This window comes from Schistocerca cancellata, chromosome 5 (assembly GCF_023864275.1).
Source record: "Schistocerca cancellata isolate TAMUIC-IGC-003103 chromosome 5, iqSchCanc2.1, whole genome shotgun sequence".
Classification (NCBI taxonomy): Eukaryota; Metazoa; Arthropoda; class Insecta; order Orthoptera; family Acrididae; genus Schistocerca; species Schistocerca cancellata.
In genome coordinates, this window is record NC_064630.1 from 252,890,672 (window position 1) to 252,913,307 (window position 22,636).

General features: G+C 43.6%; 1 protein-coding gene across 2 annotated transcripts in view; it reads left to right on the top strand.

Moving 5' to 3' along the window:
* Positions 1 to 22,115, top strand: part of LOC126187850 (uncharacterized) — a 47,377-nt gene extending 25,262 nt beyond the window's left edge. Inside the window, exons 2-4 of one of the 2 annotated variants that reach the window (XM_049929163.1) lie at positions 6,486 to 6,668; positions 20,784 to 20,913; positions 21,953 to 22,115. In XM_049929163.1, coding sequence (XP_049785120.1) covers positions 6,486 to 6,668; positions 20,784 to 20,890 — 290 coding nt within the window. In that variant the 3' untranslated portion in view covers positions 20,891 to 20,913; positions 21,953 to 22,115. The remainder of the gene's footprint in view (positions 1 to 6,485; positions 6,669 to 20,783; positions 20,914 to 21,952) is intronic. The other variant, XM_049929164.1, reaches the window with a different exon arrangement.
* The last annotated feature ends 521 nt before the right edge of the window (positions 22,116 to 22,636 follow it).

Sequence of the window (22,636 nt, forward strand, 5' to 3'; positions counted from 1 at the left end):
TACAGTGTATATCCACCTTTCGCAGCAATGCAGGCTGCTATTCTCCCATGGAGACGATCGTAGAGATGCTGGATGTAGTCCTGTGGAACGGCTTGCCATGCCATTTCCACCTGGCGCCTCAGTTGGACCAGCGTTCGTGCTGGACGTGCAGACCGCGTGAGACGACGCTTCATCCAGTCCCAAACATGCTCAATGGGGAACAGATCCGGAGATCTTGCTGGCCAGGGTAGTTGACTTACACCTTCTAGAGCACGTTGGGTGGCACGGGATACATGCGGACATGCATTCTCCTGTTGGAACAGCAAGTTCCCTTGCCGGTCTAGGAATGGTAGAACAATGGGTTCGATGACGGTTTGGATGTACCGTGCACTATTCAGTGTCCCCTCGACGATCACCAGTGGTGTACGGCCAGTGTAGGAGATCGCTCCCCACACCATGATGCCGGGTGTTGGCCCTGTGTGCCTCGGTCGTATGCAGTCCTGATTGTGGCGCTCACCTGCACGGCGCCAAACACGCATACGACCATCATTGGCACCAAGGCAGAAGCGACTCTCATCGCTGAAGACGACACGTCTCCATTCGTCCCTCCATTCACGCCTGTCGCGACACCACTGGAGGCGGGCTGCACGATGTTGGGGCGTGAGCGGAAGACGGCCTAACGGTGTGCGGGACCGTAGCCCAGCTTCATGGAGACGGTTGCGAATGGTCCTCGCCGATACCCCAGGAGCAACAGTGTCCCTAATTTGCTGGGAAGTGGCGGTGCGGTCCCCTACGGCACTGCGTAGGATCCTACGGTCTTGGCGTGCATCCGTGCGTCGCTGCGGTCCGGTCCCAGGTCGACGGGCACGTGCACCTTCCGCCGACCACTGGCGACAACATCGATGTACTGTGGAGACCTCACGCCCCACGTGTTGAGCAATTCGGCGGTACGTCCACCCGGCCTCCCGCATGCCCACTATACGCCCTCGCTCAAAGTCCGTCAACTGCACATACGGTTCACGTCCACGCTGTCGCGGCATGCTACCAGTGTTAAAGACTGCGATGGAGCTCCGTATGCCACGGCAAACTGGCTGACACTGACGGCGGCGGTGCACAAATGCTGCGCAGCTAGCGCCATTCGACGGCCAACACCGCGGTTCCTGGTGTGTCCGCTGTGCCGTGCGTGTGATCATTGCTTGTACAGCCCTCTCGCAGTGTCCGGAGCAAGTATGGTGGGTCTGACACACCGGTGTCAATGTGTTCTTTTTTCCATTTCCAGAAGTGTATATACACTGGTGTCTAAAATAAAATCAACAAAAGGAAATTTTGCAAGGCTGCGTTTATTTTGCCACAAAACAGTATAAACAGATGATAATAAAATTAGAAACTATGTGAAGAATTCAGAACGCAAACAACTGCAACATGCATTACGGTAGACAAAGATGCTCTTCGTTTTTTCCAACGTAACGGATTTGCACACACACTCCGACAACTGGTTAATGTACTCAGTATGGGGTGTGACCACCTCTGGCAGCAATACAGGCCTGAGAACGACGGGGCACGCTGTGAATGATGTCATCAGTCTCATGTTGAGGCAATAACGCCTATTGTTCCTGCAGAGGAGCTCGCAGTCTTGGAGAGTGTTGGTTGAAGCTGACGTGATGCATGCCGTGTCCCTAGTGCATCCCAGACATGCTCTATGGGATTTAAAACGGAAGAGTAAGCAGGCTACACTATGCGTGCAATATCTTCTGTTTCCAAGGAAACATCAACCACCTGTGCTCTATGAGGCTGATCATTATCGTCCATCAGTACGGTGTCTGGGCCCACAGCACTTCGCAATAACCGCAGATGAGATCCCAAGATCTACTCACGATACATGACAGCAGTTAAACACTAACGATTCACCTGTACAGTTCCATGAAGAGGGGTTCGAGAGGTAAACATTATCCCTGCTCACACCATTAGGTATCCTTCTCGATCTCGGTCTCTTTCTAGAACGTTTCGGTCCCGAAATCGTGTTACACGTTCCCTCTAGATGCGAATCAATCGAGAACCACTCTACAGATTAAATCGGGACTCACCTGTGAAAACAACATTGGCTCACTGTTCGACTGTCCAGGTGGCATGTTGATGACTCCACTCTAGACATTCCCTTCCGCGAAGACACGTCAGAGGCACACGTACAGCAGGTCTCCGACAATAAAGGCCACTCTGCCGAAGCCTTGTGCGCACTGTTTGCCTCGATACAACACGTCCAGTGGATGCTGCGAGCTCACATGCAAGTAGCCGTGTAGTACTAAGGCGGTACTGTCGTGCCCTTACAGCCAAATAAAGGTCCTCTTTTCTGAAGTCACACGTGGTCGGCTCCGTCCTGGTCTTCGGGATATAGTTTCGGTCTCTGTAAACTGTCACCACATCCGAGAAACAAAAGAACGATTCACATTAAGCCATCAGGTCAAATCAGTTTGCGACAGTCCTTCCTTTCTTTCTATGGCCCTCCACCGCAGAGAGTCTGGTATGCATCTTTTCTGAGCCATACTGCACCGTCTGTGACTGTGCATACAGCGATTGTGACTGTGGGGCTACCCGGCAAACATTACCTCGTCTCATAAATTCCCTGACGTCATCGTTGGCATGGCTGACCGTTGACAGGAATGCCATCTTCCGTGCAGAACACGATCCTACGGACATATGGTTGACAGTTTGTATGACTATATCGTGAATTAGACACAGGACGGAGAAATACCTGTTTCTTGCTTTAATTTTGGACGCTAGTTTACCTGGCGTGCTAACGTCCAAGGGCTTTTCCGTGGGCATTTCCGCTGCAGTTATGCCCTTCCTACTTCCAACGGTCGTTCGCTGCAGCACGGGAATCAAGGAACCGTTGACCTTGATGTTCCCTCTTTCTTGCTGAAGCTGCTCATGTTTGTGTATTTCTATAGCCTGTCTGAACATGCGGGTGTGATAGCTCTTATCTACAACAAGAATCTCCGTGTCGGCGAATTTCATTATGTGGTCGGTCTCAGCGCGTGCTCCGCCACGGCCGATTTCTCCACCTGCCCCAACCTACAATACCGCTTATGTTCGGTGATCTTGGTGCTGATTGATCATCGAGTCATTTTAACGTAGGCATTGCCGCACGTACATGGTACGCGGTATAGGCAACGGCCTTGCGGCAGTAGATACAACGGTTCCCGTGAGATCACCGAAGTTAAGCGCTGTCGGGCGTGGTCGTCACTTGGATGGGTGACCATCCAGGCCGCCATGCGCTGTTGCCATTTTTCGGGATGCACTCAGCCACGTGATGCCAATTGAGGAGCCGAATAGTAACGGCCTAGGTCAAGAATACCATCTTACGACCGGGAGAGCGGTGTGCTGACCCCACGCCCCTCCTATCCGCATCCTCCACTGAGGATGACACGGCAGTCGGATGGTCCCGGTTGACCACTCGTGGCCTGAAGACGGAGTGTACATGGTATGCGGTATATTCCCGGAATTGCAAGTGGGTCCTTTTTCTTCTTTGCCAATCTGAGACGCTCTTTGATCTTCTTTATCGGTTTATGAATAATTTTTACGCCGAGGGTGCGCAATATATATCCAATTCTGCTCGCCACTCTGGAAAGGGGTGGCAGAAATGCCGACCCGACATTTATTTTTCTCATATGCCACTTCGCTGAGTGTTCGATTCTGTGACGCTTCTTATGTAACTGGTTAAGTACCCACTGCTCCTCAGATGCTTTTCAGATGTTTCATCTCGCGTCTGAGGCGCTGCGGCTCACACAACCATGTTGCTCGTGGTACGAGTGGAGATTTGAAAGTCTGCGTAGGTATCAGTCCATATATGTCGGTCTTCGCCATCCCTCGTGGCCAGCACATCTAGAGTGGGTAGCTGTTCGTCCTTTTCTACCTCCTTGGTCAATTTTATCTTGACAAGGAGGCTGTTCAGGTGTCTAAGGAAATCACCGAGCTGCTCCTTACCATGGTTCCCAACAAACAAGGTATCGTTGCCGTCGACATACCTGTATCACACAAGGTGCCAAGGCCGGCCGGTGTGGCCGAGCGGTTCTAGGCGCGTCAGTCTGGAACCGCGCGACCGCTACGGTCGCAGGTTCGAATCCTGCCTCGGGCATGGATGTGTGTGATGTCCTTAGGTTAGTTAGGTTTAAGTAGTTCTAAGTTCTAGGGGACTGATGACCTCAGATGTTAAGTCCCATAGTGCTCAGAGCCATTTTTGAACAAGGTGCCAAGTCCAGTGACTATGCTTCGAAATGTCCACGAAGAAGTTGGCCACCAAAGTGGACTACCCACGGCGATGCCTTCCAGCTGTTCGTAGAAGCTGCGAAACAGCTCTACATAAAAGAGCTTGGTGATTTTTACGGCAAAATGGAACCGATGTATTCCAGAGAGTCGCTGAGTGGCACTTTGGTAAACAAAGAAACAACATCAAGGCTGACCAGGACGTCCTTTAGTCCAAGTCTTAGTTTCTGCACCTTCTCAACGAAATATTCGGAGCCCGTTATGTATGTGTCAGTATTTTCCACATGCTGCTGGAGCGGAGAGACCAAGTGTTTCGCTCTCGCCAGTTTATACATCGATGAGCGAAGAGCGCTAACAATCAGTCCTATTGCAACATTATTCTTATGGATCTTTCAGCATAAGCGGCATTGCAGGCTGGGGCAAGCGGAGAAATCGACCGTGGTGGAGCACGCACTGTGTGAGACCGACCACACTGTAAATTTCGCCGATATGGAAGTTCTTACCGTAGAGAAGAGATATAACACCCGCTTGTTCGGAGAAACTATAGAGATAGACAAACACGAGAATAGCTTCAACAAGGAAGAAGAAAACATAAAAAGTAATGGTTCCTTGATTTCCATGCTGTAGCAAACGACCGTTGCAGGTAGCAAGGGCAGAACCGCACTGGAAACGCCCACAGAAAAGCCCATGGACGTTGACGCGCCAGATAACATAATGTGCGGCCGCGAGCTCGACTCCAGTCCGCCACCAGTAATGGAGGGTGAAGCTCGGACAATGCCAGCCAATCGTGCTGGCCAACCGCCAGGAAAAGCATCAAACAAATGTCGACCAAGGTACCTGAGGCACATGCGAACAGGCAGTTTGCCAAAAAGTGGCCACGAAAACCTTAACAGTTTTGAATCTTTAAAACACTTTTCGTCACACGGTATAAATGCGAGTTTGCCCTCCCTCAATCCATCTTCTAAGGTAACCCAAAGTGTCAGTATTACCTGTGTTTCTTCTGGACCCAGAGTACTCTTTCCTCAGCACCGCTTCTACCAATCGTTGTATATTCCTGTAGATTATATGTATTCCACATCTCCTCCTAAGTCATCGATTTTAACCAAATTTGGTACACTCACTACTTACTCTCTGGAAACAAGTTCTATTTGTGTAAGAACGAACTATCTGCCATAGGGGTGGGAGTGGGGTTATCAAGATTTGGTAACATCTGAGATCTAGGCTGTCCTGAACAACTAACGTGTTGTGCAGTTCAAACAAATTTCGGGCTTGCAGCTGGTCGTCGTTCAATACTTCGCACGATATTTCAACTAGATACCTGCCAGTCATCTACAGGTGAGCCGTCGCAGACTGTCGATAACGTCCTCCGCTCCGCAATGTATAGCGTACTGTAACTATTCTGCGCATGCGTCGAAAACTTGATAGTTGAACCAACACTGCCCGCCGGCAGCGCCCTCGCTGGTGGAATAGCGGAACTCAGTCGCCCTCTGCGTTGCTGTTTGCCACGGCCGTCGACGCACTCTGTCGTCTTCGATTTGAGCAAATCGTGGAGATGATGGGATTCCATGCACTGTCCAGCTGGCAGCCGCTGTCACGGTTTAACAGATTTTCCGCCAGTCGTATTTCTACGGATTCTTTAATAATGGAGTCCCAGAAAGACGTTGCTGTGGACAAAATCATTGTTTTCTCATACTCCATTGAATGTCCAGTAGAAATACAATGTTCAGCAATAGCGGACTTGCTTGGCTGCAAAAGGCGGGTGTAACGTTGATGTTCATTGCAGCGTTCTTTCACGGTGCGTGTGGTTTAACCTATGTAAGCCATACCACACTGGCACGGTATCTTGTAAATTCCGGCCTTTCGTAGTAACAGATTGTCCTTAACTGATCCCACAATCCACAACGTGTTGTGCAGGTTGCAGCAGGATTCAGTCAAGAGGGTATAAGTGCAGATGGACAGGATCAAACAAAGAGAATGGGGAGGGGGAGTTGAATAGTGAGAGGGGGAGGATGAGATTGGCAGAGAGAGAGAGGAAGGGAAGGAGGAGATGGGCAGAGAGAGTGAGAAGAGGAGAACACGCAATATATGTGCCATGCACATATGCACGCGAAGCTGCAAGTAAAACGTTAGTGATAAATATATATAGTAGTTTGATGAACGCTGTAGTTGTTAGAGCTGGACGACCAGTAACTGCGGGCAGCTCACTGAGACTGCAGTGCAGAGAGTGACGCCTGCTTCTGTCTCAGGTATCTGGACGCTGCCCTCGGCGTCTCCACTGCCAGCGCCGCCGTCGCAGACAGCTGGAGCCTCCTGCCAGCCGTGTTCCGGCGCCGGGTCCCCCGTTTGTGGCAGGGACTCGGAGCTCAACACCACCAGCGCCTTCCTCACCTACTGCCACCTTAAGAGGTTCAACTGCATCAACCGCACCAGTGAGTGCTGCAGCTTCCACGTACAACCCACAAGTCGAGAGCAAGGCGTTATGTCTTCTCAGTCCATTGTTCACAACATGGGCTGTTGTTCTTTTGCAGCGTTAAGCAGCCCTTGTTATTAGCATAACTGGCCGGAAATCCGATAGCAGATATTATTGGGGGGATGCAATACTACATCATCATTTTCGTCAATACTCTGCTAACCACTGTTAAGTGTGTGGCAGAGGTTACCAATGTTCCTCAAGTTCCATTCGCGAATGGAGGGTGAAAATAATTGCTGTTCAACTCAAATTAATCTTGTCCTCGTGATCGCTTTGGGAGCAATACTTCGGGAGCTGCAGTATGTTCCTAGATTGCTCACAGATTACTGGTTCTCAGAACTTTGTCAGTAGGCTTTCACAGGTATCCTCGATGTCTATCCACAAATGCCTGCTGGCATTTCTGTGATGGTCTGCTAGAAGTTAAACAAAGCTGTGACAATTATTGTTGCCATTCTTTCTACACAGGGTGATACAGCCACCCCTACCACTTCGTTTTATGCGACCTGTAACGGCTTCAAATACTACGCGCAAGATTTTCAAATTCTCTCAATTGTAACACGCAAACTATTAGTCCTTGAGAAGAAATGAACAGGACGCTATTGTAGGAAATTTAATTTACACTACTGCCAATTAAAACTGCTACACCAAGAAGAAATGCAGTTGATAAACGGGTATTCATTGGACAAATATATTATACTAGAACTGACACGTGATTACATTTTCACGCAATTTGGGTGCATAGATCCTGAGAAATCAGTACCCAGAACAACCACCTCTGGCCGTAATAACGGCCTTGATACGCCTGGGCATTGAGTCAAACAGAGCTTGGATGGCGTGTACAGGTACAGCTGCTCATGCAGCTTCAACACGATACGACAGTTCATCTAGAGTAGTGACTGGCGTACTGTGACGAGCCAGTTGCTCGGCCACAATTGACCAGACGTTTTCAGTTGGTGAGAGATCTGGAGAATGTGCTGGCTAGGGCAGCAGTCGAACATTTTCTGTATCCAGAAAGGCCTATACAGGAACTGCAACATGCGGTCGCGCATTATCGTGCTGAAATGTAGGGTTTCGCAGGAATCGAATTGAGGGTAGAGTCACGGGTCGTAACACATCTGAAATGTAGTGTCCACTGTTCAAAGTGCCGTCAATGCGAACAAGAGGTGACCGAGACGCGTAACCAATGGCACCCTATACCATCACGCCGGGTGGTACGCCAGTATGGCGATGACGAATACACGCTTGCAATGTGCGTTCACCGTGATGTCGCCAAACACGGATGCGTCAATCATGATTCTGTAAACAGAACCTGGATTCATCCGAAAAAAATGACGTTTTGCCATTCGTGCACCCAGGTTCGTCGTTGAGTACACCATCGCAGGCGCTCCTGTCTGTGATGCAGCGTCGAGGGTAACCGCAGCCATGGTCTCCGAGCTGATAGTCCATGCTGCTGCAAACGTCGTCGAACTGTTCGTGCAGATGGTTCTTGTCTTGTAAACATCCCCATCTGTTGACTCAGGGATCGAGACGTGGCTGCACGATGCGTTATAGCCATGCGGATAAGATGCCTGTCATCTCGACTGCTGGTGATACGAGGCCGTTGGGATCCAGCACAGCGTTCCGTATTACCCTCCTGAACCCACCGATTCCATATTCTGCTAACAGTCATTGGATCTCGACCAACGCGAGCAGCAATGTCGCGATACGATAAACCGTAATCGCGATAGGCTACAATCCGACCTTTATCAAAGTCGCAAACGTGATGCACGCATTTCTCCTCCTTACACGAGGCATCACAACAACGTTTCACCAGGCAACGCCGGTCAACTGCTGTTTGTTTATGAGAAATCGGTTGGAAACTTTTCTCATGTCAGCACATTGTAGGTGTCGCCACCGGCGCCAACCTTGTGTGAATGCTCTGAAAAGCTAATCATTTGCATATCACCCTATCTTCTTCCTGTCGGTTAAATTTCGCGTCTGTAGCACGTCATCTTCGTGGTGTAGCAATTTTAATGGCTAGTAGTGTAGTTAAATTATGCACTGGGGTGTGTTTTTGATAGAGGCCGTAGTTTCTGAAAACTGTGGCCTAGGAAAACGTATCCCAATACAAAATTTAATGACATTAAATTTCCTACAAAAAGATAATGTTCATTTTTGCTGGACTAACAGTTTGCCCTTAGCGAGCGAGAGAAAAGGAAAATCTTGCTCGTGGTAACTGAAGGTATTGCTGGCTGCATAAAACACAGTATTAGGGGCAGCTGAATCACTCTCTGTGTACAATATCTTTTATCAGTCATATTCAGTAAGGGCTCTACACCTATGAACTATATATTAGGATGATCACACGTTTTCTACGCAATCTCCTTTAAACATTTATTACATTTTTCTAGTATCTTAATAATGAACGGAATTCTGTCGGCTGCTTTACGTATTACACAGTCCATATAATCATTCCATTTTATACTCGCACAGATTGTTACATCCAGCTAATTCAATCAGTTGAATGTTTCCAGTTGTGACTTACCGATACAGTAGTCAAAGGATACTACGTGTTTTTGTTTTGTGAAGTGCATAATACAACATTTCTGAATATGTAAAGCGTATGGGTAATCTTTGCACGTCTCACAAACATTAACAAGATATGAAATGTATTCGCAGTTGCGATTATGGTCAGCCATCAGCTGTATAATGGCACGACGAATATGAAAATTTGTGCTGGACGGGACTTGAACACGGATTTCCAGCTTATCGCGGGCGGCCGCCTTACCATTAGGATATCCGAGTACGCTCTACAAGCAGACGCAAAAATTTGTTTGTCGTCAACTACGTGTCTACAGCGTGCACTCTCCATTCATCACGTATTTTCCGGCACAGGGGAGACAGTTTACTTGACAGTCGCTTGCCCGGTGTCGGCGTATAAAGACGATATAGCAGTGCCTGTGTTGTTAGAATTACCGTACAATGTCCCTTCGGACACGCATGCATGTGCGAAGGAATATATGTCGTATTTCTGAACAAGAACGGCACTGCTATATCATATTAACAAGATACGACTTTATGCATGTGCAGCTGTTTTCATTACAGAAAAATGCACCATTTGCAAAAATTTTGGTGTTGCCATTGATGTCAGGTTATTAACATAAAACATGGCCAGTAAGGGCACTAACGCCCGCTCGGTTGGCCGTGCGGTCTGACGCACGGCTTTCCGGAGCGAGAAGGAGCGCCTGGTCCCCGGCACGAATCCGCCCGGCGGACTTGTGTCGAGGTCCGGTGAACCGGCTAGTCTGTGGATGGCTTTTAGGCGGTTTTCCATCTGCCTCGGCAAATGCGGGCTGGTTCCCCTTATTCCGCCTCAGTTACACTATGTCGGCGATTGCTGCGCAAACAAGTTCTCCACGTACGCGTACACCACCATCACTCTACCATGCAAACATAGGGGTTACACTCGTCTGGTGTGATACGTTCCCTGTGGGGTCCACCGGGGGCCGAACTGCACAATAACCCTGGGTTCGGTGTGGGGCGGCGGAGGGGTGAAGTGGACTGCGGAAGTCGTCGAGGGGTTGTGGACCGCTGCGGCTGCGGCGGGGACGGAGCCTCTCCGTCGTTTCTAGGTCTCCGGTTAACATTCAATACATACAATACAAGGGTACTAATAGAAGCGGAAGTGTGCAAAAGTAGGACCGATTCTTGAGTACTGCTTATCAGTCTGGGACCGTTCGTTGACAGGTTAAGTAGAAGAGATAGAGAACGTCCAGTGGAGAGCTGCACCCCTATGTTTGTGGACTCTTTTACTAAACGCCGATCGACATGTAGCCTGAGCTACACCTTCTACTCACTTCGGGTTAAACTCATCATTGGGCCTCATTTGAAAAGAGGCAAAATGATCGTCCGATCACACCAGACACTTTCAGTCAGTTACTGTCTAGTTTGAGTGTTGTTTGATACATACAAGCTGTGCGAGTTCCTTTGCCTTTTTGCGAGATACCTTATTAAATGCCCATTACATGCAGTTCCCTTCGCAATGTTAGTTTCGGAAGAGCTGATCTGTCAATCTTCTTTTCTGCAATTGCCGTTGTGCTCTTGTAGTCGCTTTTTCACCGTTCCTTTTCGTAGTAACCACGTACATCTTCTTTATGGTCCAAAATGGTTCAAATGGCTCTGACCACTATGGGACTTAACTTATGAGGTCATCAGTCCCCTAGAACTTAGAACTACTTAAACCTAACTAACCTAAGGACATCACACACATCCATGCCCGAGGCAGGATTCGAACCTGCGACCGTAGCGGTCGCGCGGTTCCAGACTGTAGCGCCTAGAACCGCTCGACCACCCCGCCAGCTACCTTCTTTATGGAAAAAAATCGAGGAATAGGCACTGAAAACTGCCAAAAAATTTTGTTCCGGTACGTGGATGATAGGTTCATGGAGATATGGTAGGAATTAGGTCGTTTTCACAAACATCTCAACGGGATCAGTCCGAAGATTCAGTTTATCAGGCGGAAGATAACATTTTCTTGATGTACTAGTCTCCAATAAAGACCATGACCTACAACGGGAATTGAACCACCACCCACAACAGAAGCGAGGCATCATAAAAATGTTGGCGAATAGAGCAAGGGACATTTACGAAACAGAGCTGCTTGACGCAGAATTAAAACATCTGACCAATGCATTGCTCAAGAGTGGTTATCCGTCCGTCGAGGTAAAAAGAGAGTTAAAACCACCGCGCAGAAGTCTTAGTGATGCACAGGCGCCTTTCATTAAGGACGTTACTCACCGCACAGCAAATATCTTGAAAAAACGGAACATCGCGATGATCTAGAAACCCACCCGGAAGATACAAGATCACTTAAAATTGGCCACGGATACTCGCCAGCCGCTGGAAAAAGCAGGAATTTATAGGATTCCGTGCAGTTGTGGGGAGGTGTAAGCGGATACTGGTTGCCCAGAAAGTAATGCACGGCAGCTTTTTCTCAGCCGAACGCAACGCTACGAATGCGAAACGTTACGTATGTATTATTTGAAGTCTCCTGAGTGAGCACGCCAAGTTTCCGTCACTTCCGACACATAGCGTAGCTGCAGGACAGTTTCAAAATGGCATCTGTAGTTGATGTACGTTACAAGCAACGTGTCATCATTGAATTTCTCACTGCAGAGAAAGCACACCACTGACGGGACTTTGTTGTTGTCCGTGATGAACGCTTAGAGGCAAAACTGATGATGAGGAGACGGATGAGTAATCTCTGGATCGATTCAGACATCCATGTTGCCTCCAAGAAGGTATCGTGCACTTCTGCTGCACTCGACTCGGGGTAGCTGCGATCTGTAGGCTGCGGCCATCAGCTGGTGTTACTGACCCCGGGCGACCATTACGAGTCAGATCTTCAATGCGTTCTCACTCACAATAGCAACTGACTGTTGGAATGACGCCGCTGTGGTCTACAGCATCGGCTAACATCTTTCCTTGCAGACACCCTTAGTCGCCGTAAAGTGACAACGTGTGCTCAGTCTGAGCTTGGAATGACTCCCCGACTCACGTTGGCGGACTGGGTAGTGCTCACATTGTATACAACGCCCCTTTCACGACTGTGCGGCGGCGCGATTCCTTTCTTCCATTACCTCCACCTACCTGTGAACTCTGTGCAGCAGATCGCCGGTAGGAAAGACGAGCAGAAACCTACCGCACTGCAGCTCGTCCCAGACAGCATGTAACGTAACTATTCGAAGAATCGCGGAAAGGTCTTAATTTTGAATGAAAGTTGGGAATACAGGCAAAAGTTCGGTATATTCTGAACCATGATAATGTCCATATTCACTGCCAAACCCGTGATAATCTTAACACAGTCATGCACAAACCCTTTCATTCACGTTAGCAAGTTTATGGTAATATATTGCACGAAATGTGAACAGCTACTAAGCACGGATTGTTCTTAAATGAAAATGCTCGCCATAATATTAAGTTTATCGGTGTCTAATGCACTCAAGTTTTTAGTCACAGATCTGCTCAATATGCCACGCGAAATTACTGTCTTTTCTCGTACACAAAATTACTTAAAAATTCGTACTTTCTAAAAGACACACAGGAATGTATATGCCTTCACTTTAAAACACTTTTGGAACACGTAGCACAACTAAAACCGGCCAATTATAACTTTCTTCGGAGTTCATACTACACACGACCGTACCATTGAAAGGCTGAGATCCAACTACTTAGACTCCTTTAAGCATTCTCTGTCTCCAAGAGAAAAGACGCGTGAAGAATACTCCATTCTGATTGGTCAGCTTTCTTTAAGGCCAATAGAAAAACATTATTGTCCCGCGATAGTCCGCGCTTTTCATGACTAATCAATCAACAAATAATACTCTTTCCAACTGTACTTTTTCCCGAAATAAAAATTTGACATTCTGATATTTTGTTTATACTTCGCGTTGTTAACTATTTTCATTTGAAGTATAATTAGCTTTCCTTTTAAAATAAACTTATTTAACATATTATGATACAAAATTCCCAGTCGTCTGCATTCACACCGTCTTAAAACTTTCTCACACTAGTTCGTACAGCGTTCATCAGTAGAACAATGATCAACATATTTACTTTAGACCACACTGACGCATCATTCACATTATTAAAAGTATATACAAAACTGTACAAACATAAATAAAACAAAAAAGCGTTCAAGAAATAAACAGAACAATTCACAAAGACATTCACTTGACCTGTTTTCTGAGTGTCTGTGTGCACTACTGGACTCTGGTGAATGAAAATTAGAAGTATGTACTCGACTGGGGTCCCTTCAGACCATCTGTGACTGTGCTTGCATGAGTCATTCTCCCGATACACAGGCCCTCACACCCCCTATGGCTATAAAGTCTTTTTCCAAAAAATTTAGAATTATACAAATGATTGGTCTTGGCTTCAAATTTTATATCTTTCAAATAATTCTCATTCTTAGAAACTAAAATTACAAATTTATTACTCTGGTCTTGACAGTCTACAACTAACCTAGCCTAATCTTTTAATTTCTTTATGAAAAATCATATCTTACTTGACAAAATTGATGCAAATTTTCAATATTTTAATAACTTTTTCAACATTTTTACATTCATGTTTCATGAAAGTCTTTTGAAATTAACTACTTGTTGACATTTTTTATTTGAAGGCACTGCGATTTGTATCCTTCCATTTAGTAATGCTATTGTATCCTGCCTTAGCACCAGCACATCACTGTAGTCTGTTTGTCACATATATTTCTCTGGTTTTTGACTATGGCACCTTTGCACTGTAGTGTCTGTAACATTCCCCCATTCTCCACCTATCTTTCCTTCCAGAGTTTACGTGCAACGTTGTTCCTGAAACCATATTTCCGTCTAAGACTACTTTCTTTACATACATCCTAATACACAATTACTTATTATTCCAAGAAATTATTTACAAATTTTATATTTCATTTAACCTGACTTCAAATGAAAGTAAATTAACAGAGTGTTGCTTCTTTATTTTGCTTTAATCAGTGAAATCCAATCTACTAGAAATTTTTTTTCACGATTTAGTTTATTTTAGAAGAATTAATGATTTTATTTAAAAACTAGTTGCTATTGAAAGCAAAACTTAAACTTTTTCTTTGCTTTAACTCAGCTTGAGAACATTTATTTCTGATTAACACATTTCACACAAAGCAATTATTTACAAACATTTTATAATACATAGTTACCACTTTTATCCAGTATCTCTTTGCATCACTTCTTCTTCATATTTTTCACCACTATTAAATAGTAATAATTTTTTTATTTACGATATATATAATCTCCATATTCATTCATGTTCCTTTCATAATAAATGTTCTTCAGTTTTACCCAGCATATTTTTCGTCATATTTGTTGAACTTCCTTTAACTATGTGGCTACTGTATAGTCCTTTTCATCATTACAACATGTCTTTTCCTGATCACTACACTTTATTGTTCATCATAAATACCTCCTTTACTAACTGCACTTCTCACATCCTGTTACTTTCATTTCCCTACATTTCACACAGCCTCCTATTTATTGTTACATATTCCAGCAGGATATTCCTTCCTATCTGCCATTATTTTAGCTGATACATTAATGCTTCATACATTTCCACAGAGCATGGAATAACTTCTCATATTACTAAAGTCAATCCTTACTGTCAGCTTTCAGCAGGATAATGCACCCTTTTTCTACTTTCCCTTTATGTCATCACCTTCGTACCTTACTTACTTTCCTACCTCAACATATTTATGTCGTCACTTCACTCCGTTACAATTTGACTCCCATTTCTCTCACCATGAAACTTATTTCGTCATAAGACACCATAACGCCCTCTGAGGCTCTCAAACACTTTACCTTCGGTGATAGAGAAGAAAATTAGAGATGATAGATTCAGCTCAGAATGACAGAAGAGGAAGATTGACAATACGAAAAGAAATTGAAATTGCCTTGTGAATAACTCAAGCACCTGGTGTTTGTCAAACACTTAGCATTGCATATATTACAACGCCCTCTGAAGCCTCCAAGCTTCGCTCACATCAACTCCGGACTAATATATCTTTTCAAATCAATAACTTTTTTTTTTTTGCGTGACCGCTATGGTCGCAGGTTCGAATCCTGCCTCGGGCATGGATGTGTGTGATGTCCTTAGGTTAGTTAGGTTTAAGTAGTTCTAAGTTCTAGGGGACTGATGACCACAGCAGGTAAGTCCCATAGTGCTCAGAGCCATTTTAATAACATTTTTAAGCCCAATGGTTTCCCCAATTTCCAATATACTAATCTATATGCATTTGGCTGTGATTTTAAGTAATCCTAAATTGACACATATATTCATGTGTAAACTTTTTCGCCCTTGTGCAGTAATCTTTTTTGACTTTTCCTTTGGTTCCGCTAGTCCAGTTCTCCAGTTTGGAGATTCGTTGGTAGAGCCTTAGCTATTTTTTCTTGTACCACCTTCATTCCTCAGGGTCCAACCCCACACCATCCCCATACCTATTGTAGCCCTCTAAATCTTCCATCTTTCTACAATACCTAATTGGTATACTGGCTACTTCTTCTTTAGTCAAATTATTTTTTCGAAAAAATGGTACCATCGCATCTTTCCCATTTATTTCAAAAATGACTACATTTTCATTAAAAATTATTCTCCCTTTGTACTGGCTTAAGAAGTCTACGCCAGTTAGCATTTTTATACGTAGATCAGGGATTATAAAGGAGTTATGGAGTACATTTATTTTTACTGTCAATATACCTTCGTGTTTAACAGGTTTTTTAACTTTTCCTGTAGCTCAATTATCTGTTTCCCTTTTACTGGCATTATTACAAGTTCATTTCTCTTTGGCAACGATTCTAACCAACTTTTACTCACAGCATATAAATCACTGCCACTATCTGCTAAACACCGTACTTCTTCATTACACACTTGTAGACTAATTACTGGCTGACTCAACACCTTTCTTTCATTGCTAGTGTCAGAACCCTCCTCCAACAAATCCCACAGCACATAAATCACTGCCACTATCTGCTAAACACCGTACTTCTTCATTACACACTTGTAGACTAATTACTGGCTGACTCAACACCTTCCTTTCATTGCTAGTGTCAGAACCCTCCTCCAACAAATCGTTCACAACATCCTTTCTGCCGAAACCTTCCCTGTTTCCAGAAATTACACAGATTTTTGGAGAATTACCCTCTTCACTTTACTTCCCCAAACTAACTATTCTACCCATTAATGAAGCGCAAAAATTTTTTCCGGCGTTTTGCCATTCTCTCTTTTCTCTCTCTTTCCCTTTTTTCCGCAATTAACTGACTGAACCCCATTTTTGACACCGTTTTCCTGCCTCTCTCTTATAGCCTCACAAATGTCGTCGTTTATAGACGCTAGCATTCCTTCTACACTGACATCACTAATCTCCCGTAATTCTGCAGCTCCTGTTACTTCTCCTTCCTCAGAATATGACTCGACTTCAACTTGGTTGCTAAATACTTTCTGGCACTCAGGTTCTGTCACATTTTCCGCTGCTACATCATCCATTTAGTTTGCAATACAGTGCTTATTTTGTTTATGCCTGTTCGAAAAATCCCATAAACCTCCGTTAAATGTACAGATTTTTATGTAGCTCGTTTCGTCTGTTGTTGCTACCTTCTTCTGCTCCCTACTTGTAACCCCTGTCTGTTTAGTGCTAACATGTACAATACAAACGGTTTTGCTAGCGGGTTCAAGTTACTACTTCACGTCTTGTAAACGCTACCCTTTTACAGACGGAATTTAGTTTGACGGATTCTGGGATTCTGTACTATTTCTTACGTTTATCTCCATTTGCTGTCACCTTGGCGCAACATAATCCTCTCGCACAAGAGAATACGATCGATAATTTTGCACCTGGTTCCCCTTATTTCGCCTATCATTTGCTGGATAGCACCATCTCCCGGCACCTCTGCTCTTGCTATTTCCACAGTAAACGCTTATTCTGTTAAAGTTTACATTATGCTGTGATTCTGCATTATTTGGTGGTTTGACATTATGATTCGCATGCTCCTCCTAATGCAGCAACTTCTATTGTTTCAATAAGACAAATTTGTCATTCACTTCAACACGAACGTTCTTACGCTTTCCTCTCTGTGGCTAAACTTTCCCCAGCCCAGAAGGTATTTAGCAACTCCATTTGTTTCTGCTTGTCCCAATATTTTTTAGAAAACGCCTGTTCAAATATATGTAGAGTATCGTACTGTTCAGTAGCGATAACCCTCCAAGTTCTAGCCTCTCCCAAGAATTTAAACGTAATAAACCCTATTTTTTGTCTGTCTGACCACAAACTAGGTAAAAAAACCTTCAAAGTCACTCCAAAATTCCTTTGGATGTACATTTCCTGTTGGATCAAAACGTAAAACCTGCCTGTTAGTGGCGTATGATATTTCAGACGATTCTACTACAAAACTACACCCACTCCCGTTCGTTACATGTCTGAGGTTAGTTTCAACTTGGCATGATCTACTTTCATGCTCATCCTACTTAGTTTAAACCTCTTTTACCTGGTTAGTTAGCTGAAGAACATTTTCTTCAGACACACAGACTCAGTCAGACACACATTTCACTTCATTCATACATTTGGTATATTCAGAACTGTTTTTACTCTCTAACAATTTGTGATCATTTACACATATAGACTCTACCGCCGCTATTTTAACCTCTACTTTCTGCACATTCTCTTTTACCAAATCTACTCTTTCTTTGTTTCCAATAGCAGCTTTTTCCAAAGCATCTGTTAATTCACTTTTTACAGTTTAAACGAATTGTTGGTAGTATTCTCAACTTGAGAAATTTTGCCTATCACTTTACTATCTAACGACTACAAATCATTTTTCCACATTTCTTTTAGAACATTAGTGCACTTTGCGAGTTATTCATCAAGTTTACTAATTTTCTGACCAATTGTTTTAACCAAATTAGTATGTTGTTTGTTTCCATCTTCTACAGAACCCATTAATGCTGCAAACATTTCTTGCATACTTAGAGTATCTATTTTCTGCATTACTGTTTCCTGTTTACCTTGTTCCACCGGTAGTATTCCATATTTGGTATCCACATTTGCCACATTTGATTCAGTAATAATACCAACAATGTCATCACAAAAATGGCTCTGAGCACTATGGGACTCAACATCTTAGGTCATAAGTCCCCGAGAACTGAGAACTACTTAAACCTAACTAACCTAAGGACATCACACACACCCATGCCCGAGGCAGGATTCGAAGCTGCGATCGTAGCAGTCCCGCGGTTCCGGACTGCAGCGCCAGAACCGCTAGACCACCGCCGCCGGCAATGTCATCAAACAAATTGGTTGTTACTGATTTCATGCTTAATATCACCTTCAGGATTTGCATTATTCCTAGTAGTGACATTAACTGACATTCTTGAAGCAGATTCTACACCACTGTCCGTAAATAACACAGATATATCGTCAAAAACCTCCTCTTTTACTTTAACATTTACTCCTTTGTTCTGGCGTGATAGTTCGTGAGGCATTTACACTGAATGAGAGCTCTTCTTATTTCATCGTATTTACAAAATCGTTATCACTTTCCATGTTACTCAGTCTCTCAGCAAACACACACACACACACACACACACACACAGTTCGATGAACTCTCTGCCAGGCACTTGAGTGCCAGTGCAGAAGTAATCATACAGATGCAGGTTTAGCTTTACAGTGGGATCTCGTTTATCAGACCCTCATAGATCGGGATCCCCAGTTCATCTGTGTGGTTTTTAGTACAATAACTCCACAGTATTCTAACTCTATAGCTGCAACAATCGACGACGAGACCCATTAGATTTATATTGAGACAGCCGTCATATGCAAGTCAGTTACTACGTTGAAACAGAGCTGTACAGTACAGCATATCCTACGATTGTTACAAGTGAACAATGATATCAGAGAGAAGGAAACTGGTAGTGTACATGTACAAAAAGGTAGCTGCACTGCATAGGGTAACGGAGAATTGAAGCCATGGCTACCAGAACAAGAGCACCACAAGTCCACCAACCTTGCTTTTGAGGAAACCAGTTATTTTTGCATATCTCTAAAACATTTAGATTGTTGTGTTGGTATTTTGTGCCCAGTTAACTATATATATAACTTTGATTCAAATTAGTGAAATCCGGCGGCATAAGTGTGAAGCACTGCCAGAAATCTTGCTTTTTTTTTGTTGCTGGTTGGGAAATCATTATATTTCATGTTGTACAACTCCACAGTAAGGGAGTCCGAATTAAGTTGGAAAGATATAAACCGCACTTATTTTGACTCTGACGTGTTTATGATACTGTGAGTAATACAGTGTCAGTTTTAGTCTGTGTCCACACTTGACTATCTGAGTCAGCATGTTTCATCTGTTGCGTTCTGTGTTTCTGCACCAATTCTTCAAAATATCGTGATGACGAGTATCAACGGATGCTATATACTTCCCAACGTCCTTTGCCTTAGGGGCTTTTATTGGTATGTCATGTTCATAAGCACAGTCAAAGAACCAATGATTAAGCATCTGTTTCTGTTGGTGACCGCTCCACTTCCAGTATTACTCACAGTCATGTAGTTCTTATGGTACTCAAATGATTTTACATGTCGTCGCTTTCCACTTATCTCGATCATTTGTCAGAGGAACGGATTCCGTCAATGAATACACTGATACCAAATAACCACAACTCGTATAGTGTCAAACTATTCATTTGTGCTGTTTTTTAATTAATGGCTTCAATTGTTGAAAGACATTGCTGATGGATTTGGTGTTGCAACATTTACAAAGATCTCGAGATACTCAGACATAGGCGTTATCAACGTAAACGACTCGCTGCGAAGTGACAATGGTTTCTGATGGTGATGACGGATTATCTCACGAATTTGACACTCAGTCTGAAGACATTACGACGCATACAGTTGTCACATCGCAACTGGTCAAATAACGGTTTTTTGGAACGGCATGATGAAACAATGTCGGCCGAGCTATAACGTGATCGTTCTACATGTAAACGACATACTAATCTGGCTCAACAGATACGTAACTGATTATTTCAGTGTACGAAACGTACTCTTTTTTTAATATCTGGTCAACATTTATGTAAAATATTGTATTATCTGTCATTCTATTTTTTTTCTGAATTCCCGCATGTATGTAGATTTTCGATTATTCGGCTGATCTATGGCCAAAACTACCACATTCAAACGAAGTTCCATAGTACCTCCACTTCAAACGTGACGATTTCCTGTGACCCAAGTAGTTTTTATGAACAAATATCCTCAACCAATATGTCATGAGGGTGGTGTAAAACTTATTTTGAATCATTCCTATAACACTGGAGGATAGGAATTGCAGAGTCGATGCAGGAAGACAGGGAAGGTAGATGACAGAAGAGAGCTACACGTACAAACTAGACTGACCAGGTGGCAGTAAACAATTAATTATTCTGCAAAAGAATGCTGCCATGTATGTATGAGTAAACTAACATTTCACGACGGTGAAATACGCTGTTTCCGAATTCTGCAGTTGTTGTTTAAATGTTTCAGATTTTCGAATAACGCTTGACAAAAACTGCTCAGCCCTGGTCAACAGTGGACGTCCGAAACCAGTCCCCAACAAGAATTCACCGAACGACTCTGTCAATGCGTTATGAAATATTGCTAGTCAACCTACCAAGTACGTATTTTTACTTATAGTTGACGTTTAGTACTGCATTGTCAATTTAATCTTAGTTTCATCGAGACAGAAGGGGAAAATAAGCGCAGAAGATGATTCTGTGAATTCAAAGCAGTTACTTTGCAGTCATGTTGGATACGGTGCTGGTGTATTAGGAGCGTAGAACAGGCCACGGAGAACAGGGACTTATTGATTTAGAAGTTCTGGAAATGAAGGGTCACTAAAAATTGTCACCCGGAATGAAGACACAACCTTGATTAGTTTGTGTTGTAGTACCTACGAAAAGTATAATGATTCAAACTTGACTGATTTTCCATTCTACGATAACTGTTTCTTTCGGGATTTTGTTAACTGAGTTTCTTGTATTATTACAATTATTGTATTGTAGACATTAGGCTTATTCACTGATTTGGCTGCTACATATTTATTGAGATATGTAATAAAACTTGTTTCATTGTAATACTATTGTATTGGAAACTGAGCTCATAGCTTCGAGTCTAGGTAGCACGAAAATAAAAAATTAGGCTGCGGAAAAGTGTACGTTTGTATAACAGACAAACATGTTTGCCATCTAGTCTCACTTAAACAACATACGTTGTTTTCGAAAGACAAAGACTGCTTTCTTAAGTAATTCACCAAACAATTAGAGCAGAACATAGGTAGATCTTGGAGTACAGAGAAATAAAACAATGAGTATTTTAAATGTAGGATCTCATTGGTTATGATAATCGAGACACAGAGTCTGTTATGTTTGAAATTTTGTATAAAGTGTCTCAAAACAACCATCGTTAATTTAGCATTCCTACTCATCTTTCCTCTCATCAGTATGTATACGACCCTTTACTTGATAAGATGTTGATCGTAGGAACTTCTTCACCACGATTATGAATTAGAGTTTGGCGATTAGTTAGAGACTTTTATATTTTTCTGTGTTTTAAATATTTATTTTGAAGAGATCTTCAAATGCTAATAACTCATAAAAGATAAGAAATTTAATTATTTTCATTGTTTGATGGAACATCTTTCGTATATCTTTCAGATTTCCAGTTCACGATGAAAGAAGACTGTATAGCTCTAAGTAGCGCGGCATCTACCAAGAAACCAACAAACGTTAATCGAATTCCAGACCAGCGGTAATACTGGAACCACACTTCAGCATCGCCATCGTTGTATTTATTAACAATTTATTTAATAAACGATATCAGTACTCAATAACTTCTGTTTTCTCTATTTATTTCTGTATCTAAATTTCGTTTAATAGTAGACACATTGGGGTACGCTGCCTGCACACGTTACACCAAGTCCGAAAGCAACGACATTCTTTACTGCCTACACTACAAGCGGTGTTGGGGCTGATTCGAATGACTTGACCTGTCGTCGAACACACGATCCTAAAAATACAATCTTCAACGTGGTTAGACAACTGAAAGTGTACGTTCTAGAGTTCGTGATCCATATTTTATCTCAGTCAAGGTTCCCACAAAATACATAGGAAACGTAGTGTAAGTAGCGTCTACTGAGCTGATTAACCTAATGCATTTAAGTGAATAGCATGTCTATTCATGTAACCCCCCCCCCCCCCAAAAAAAAGAAATGTATCCAAGATACAAGAGAGGCGACACAACCATCTATTTACACAAGTGGATTATAGGATATAGGTAGGCGCCATACTGTAGAGGTAAAATATTGTGCATAGCAGTGCTAGCTGCCAAATACATCACGC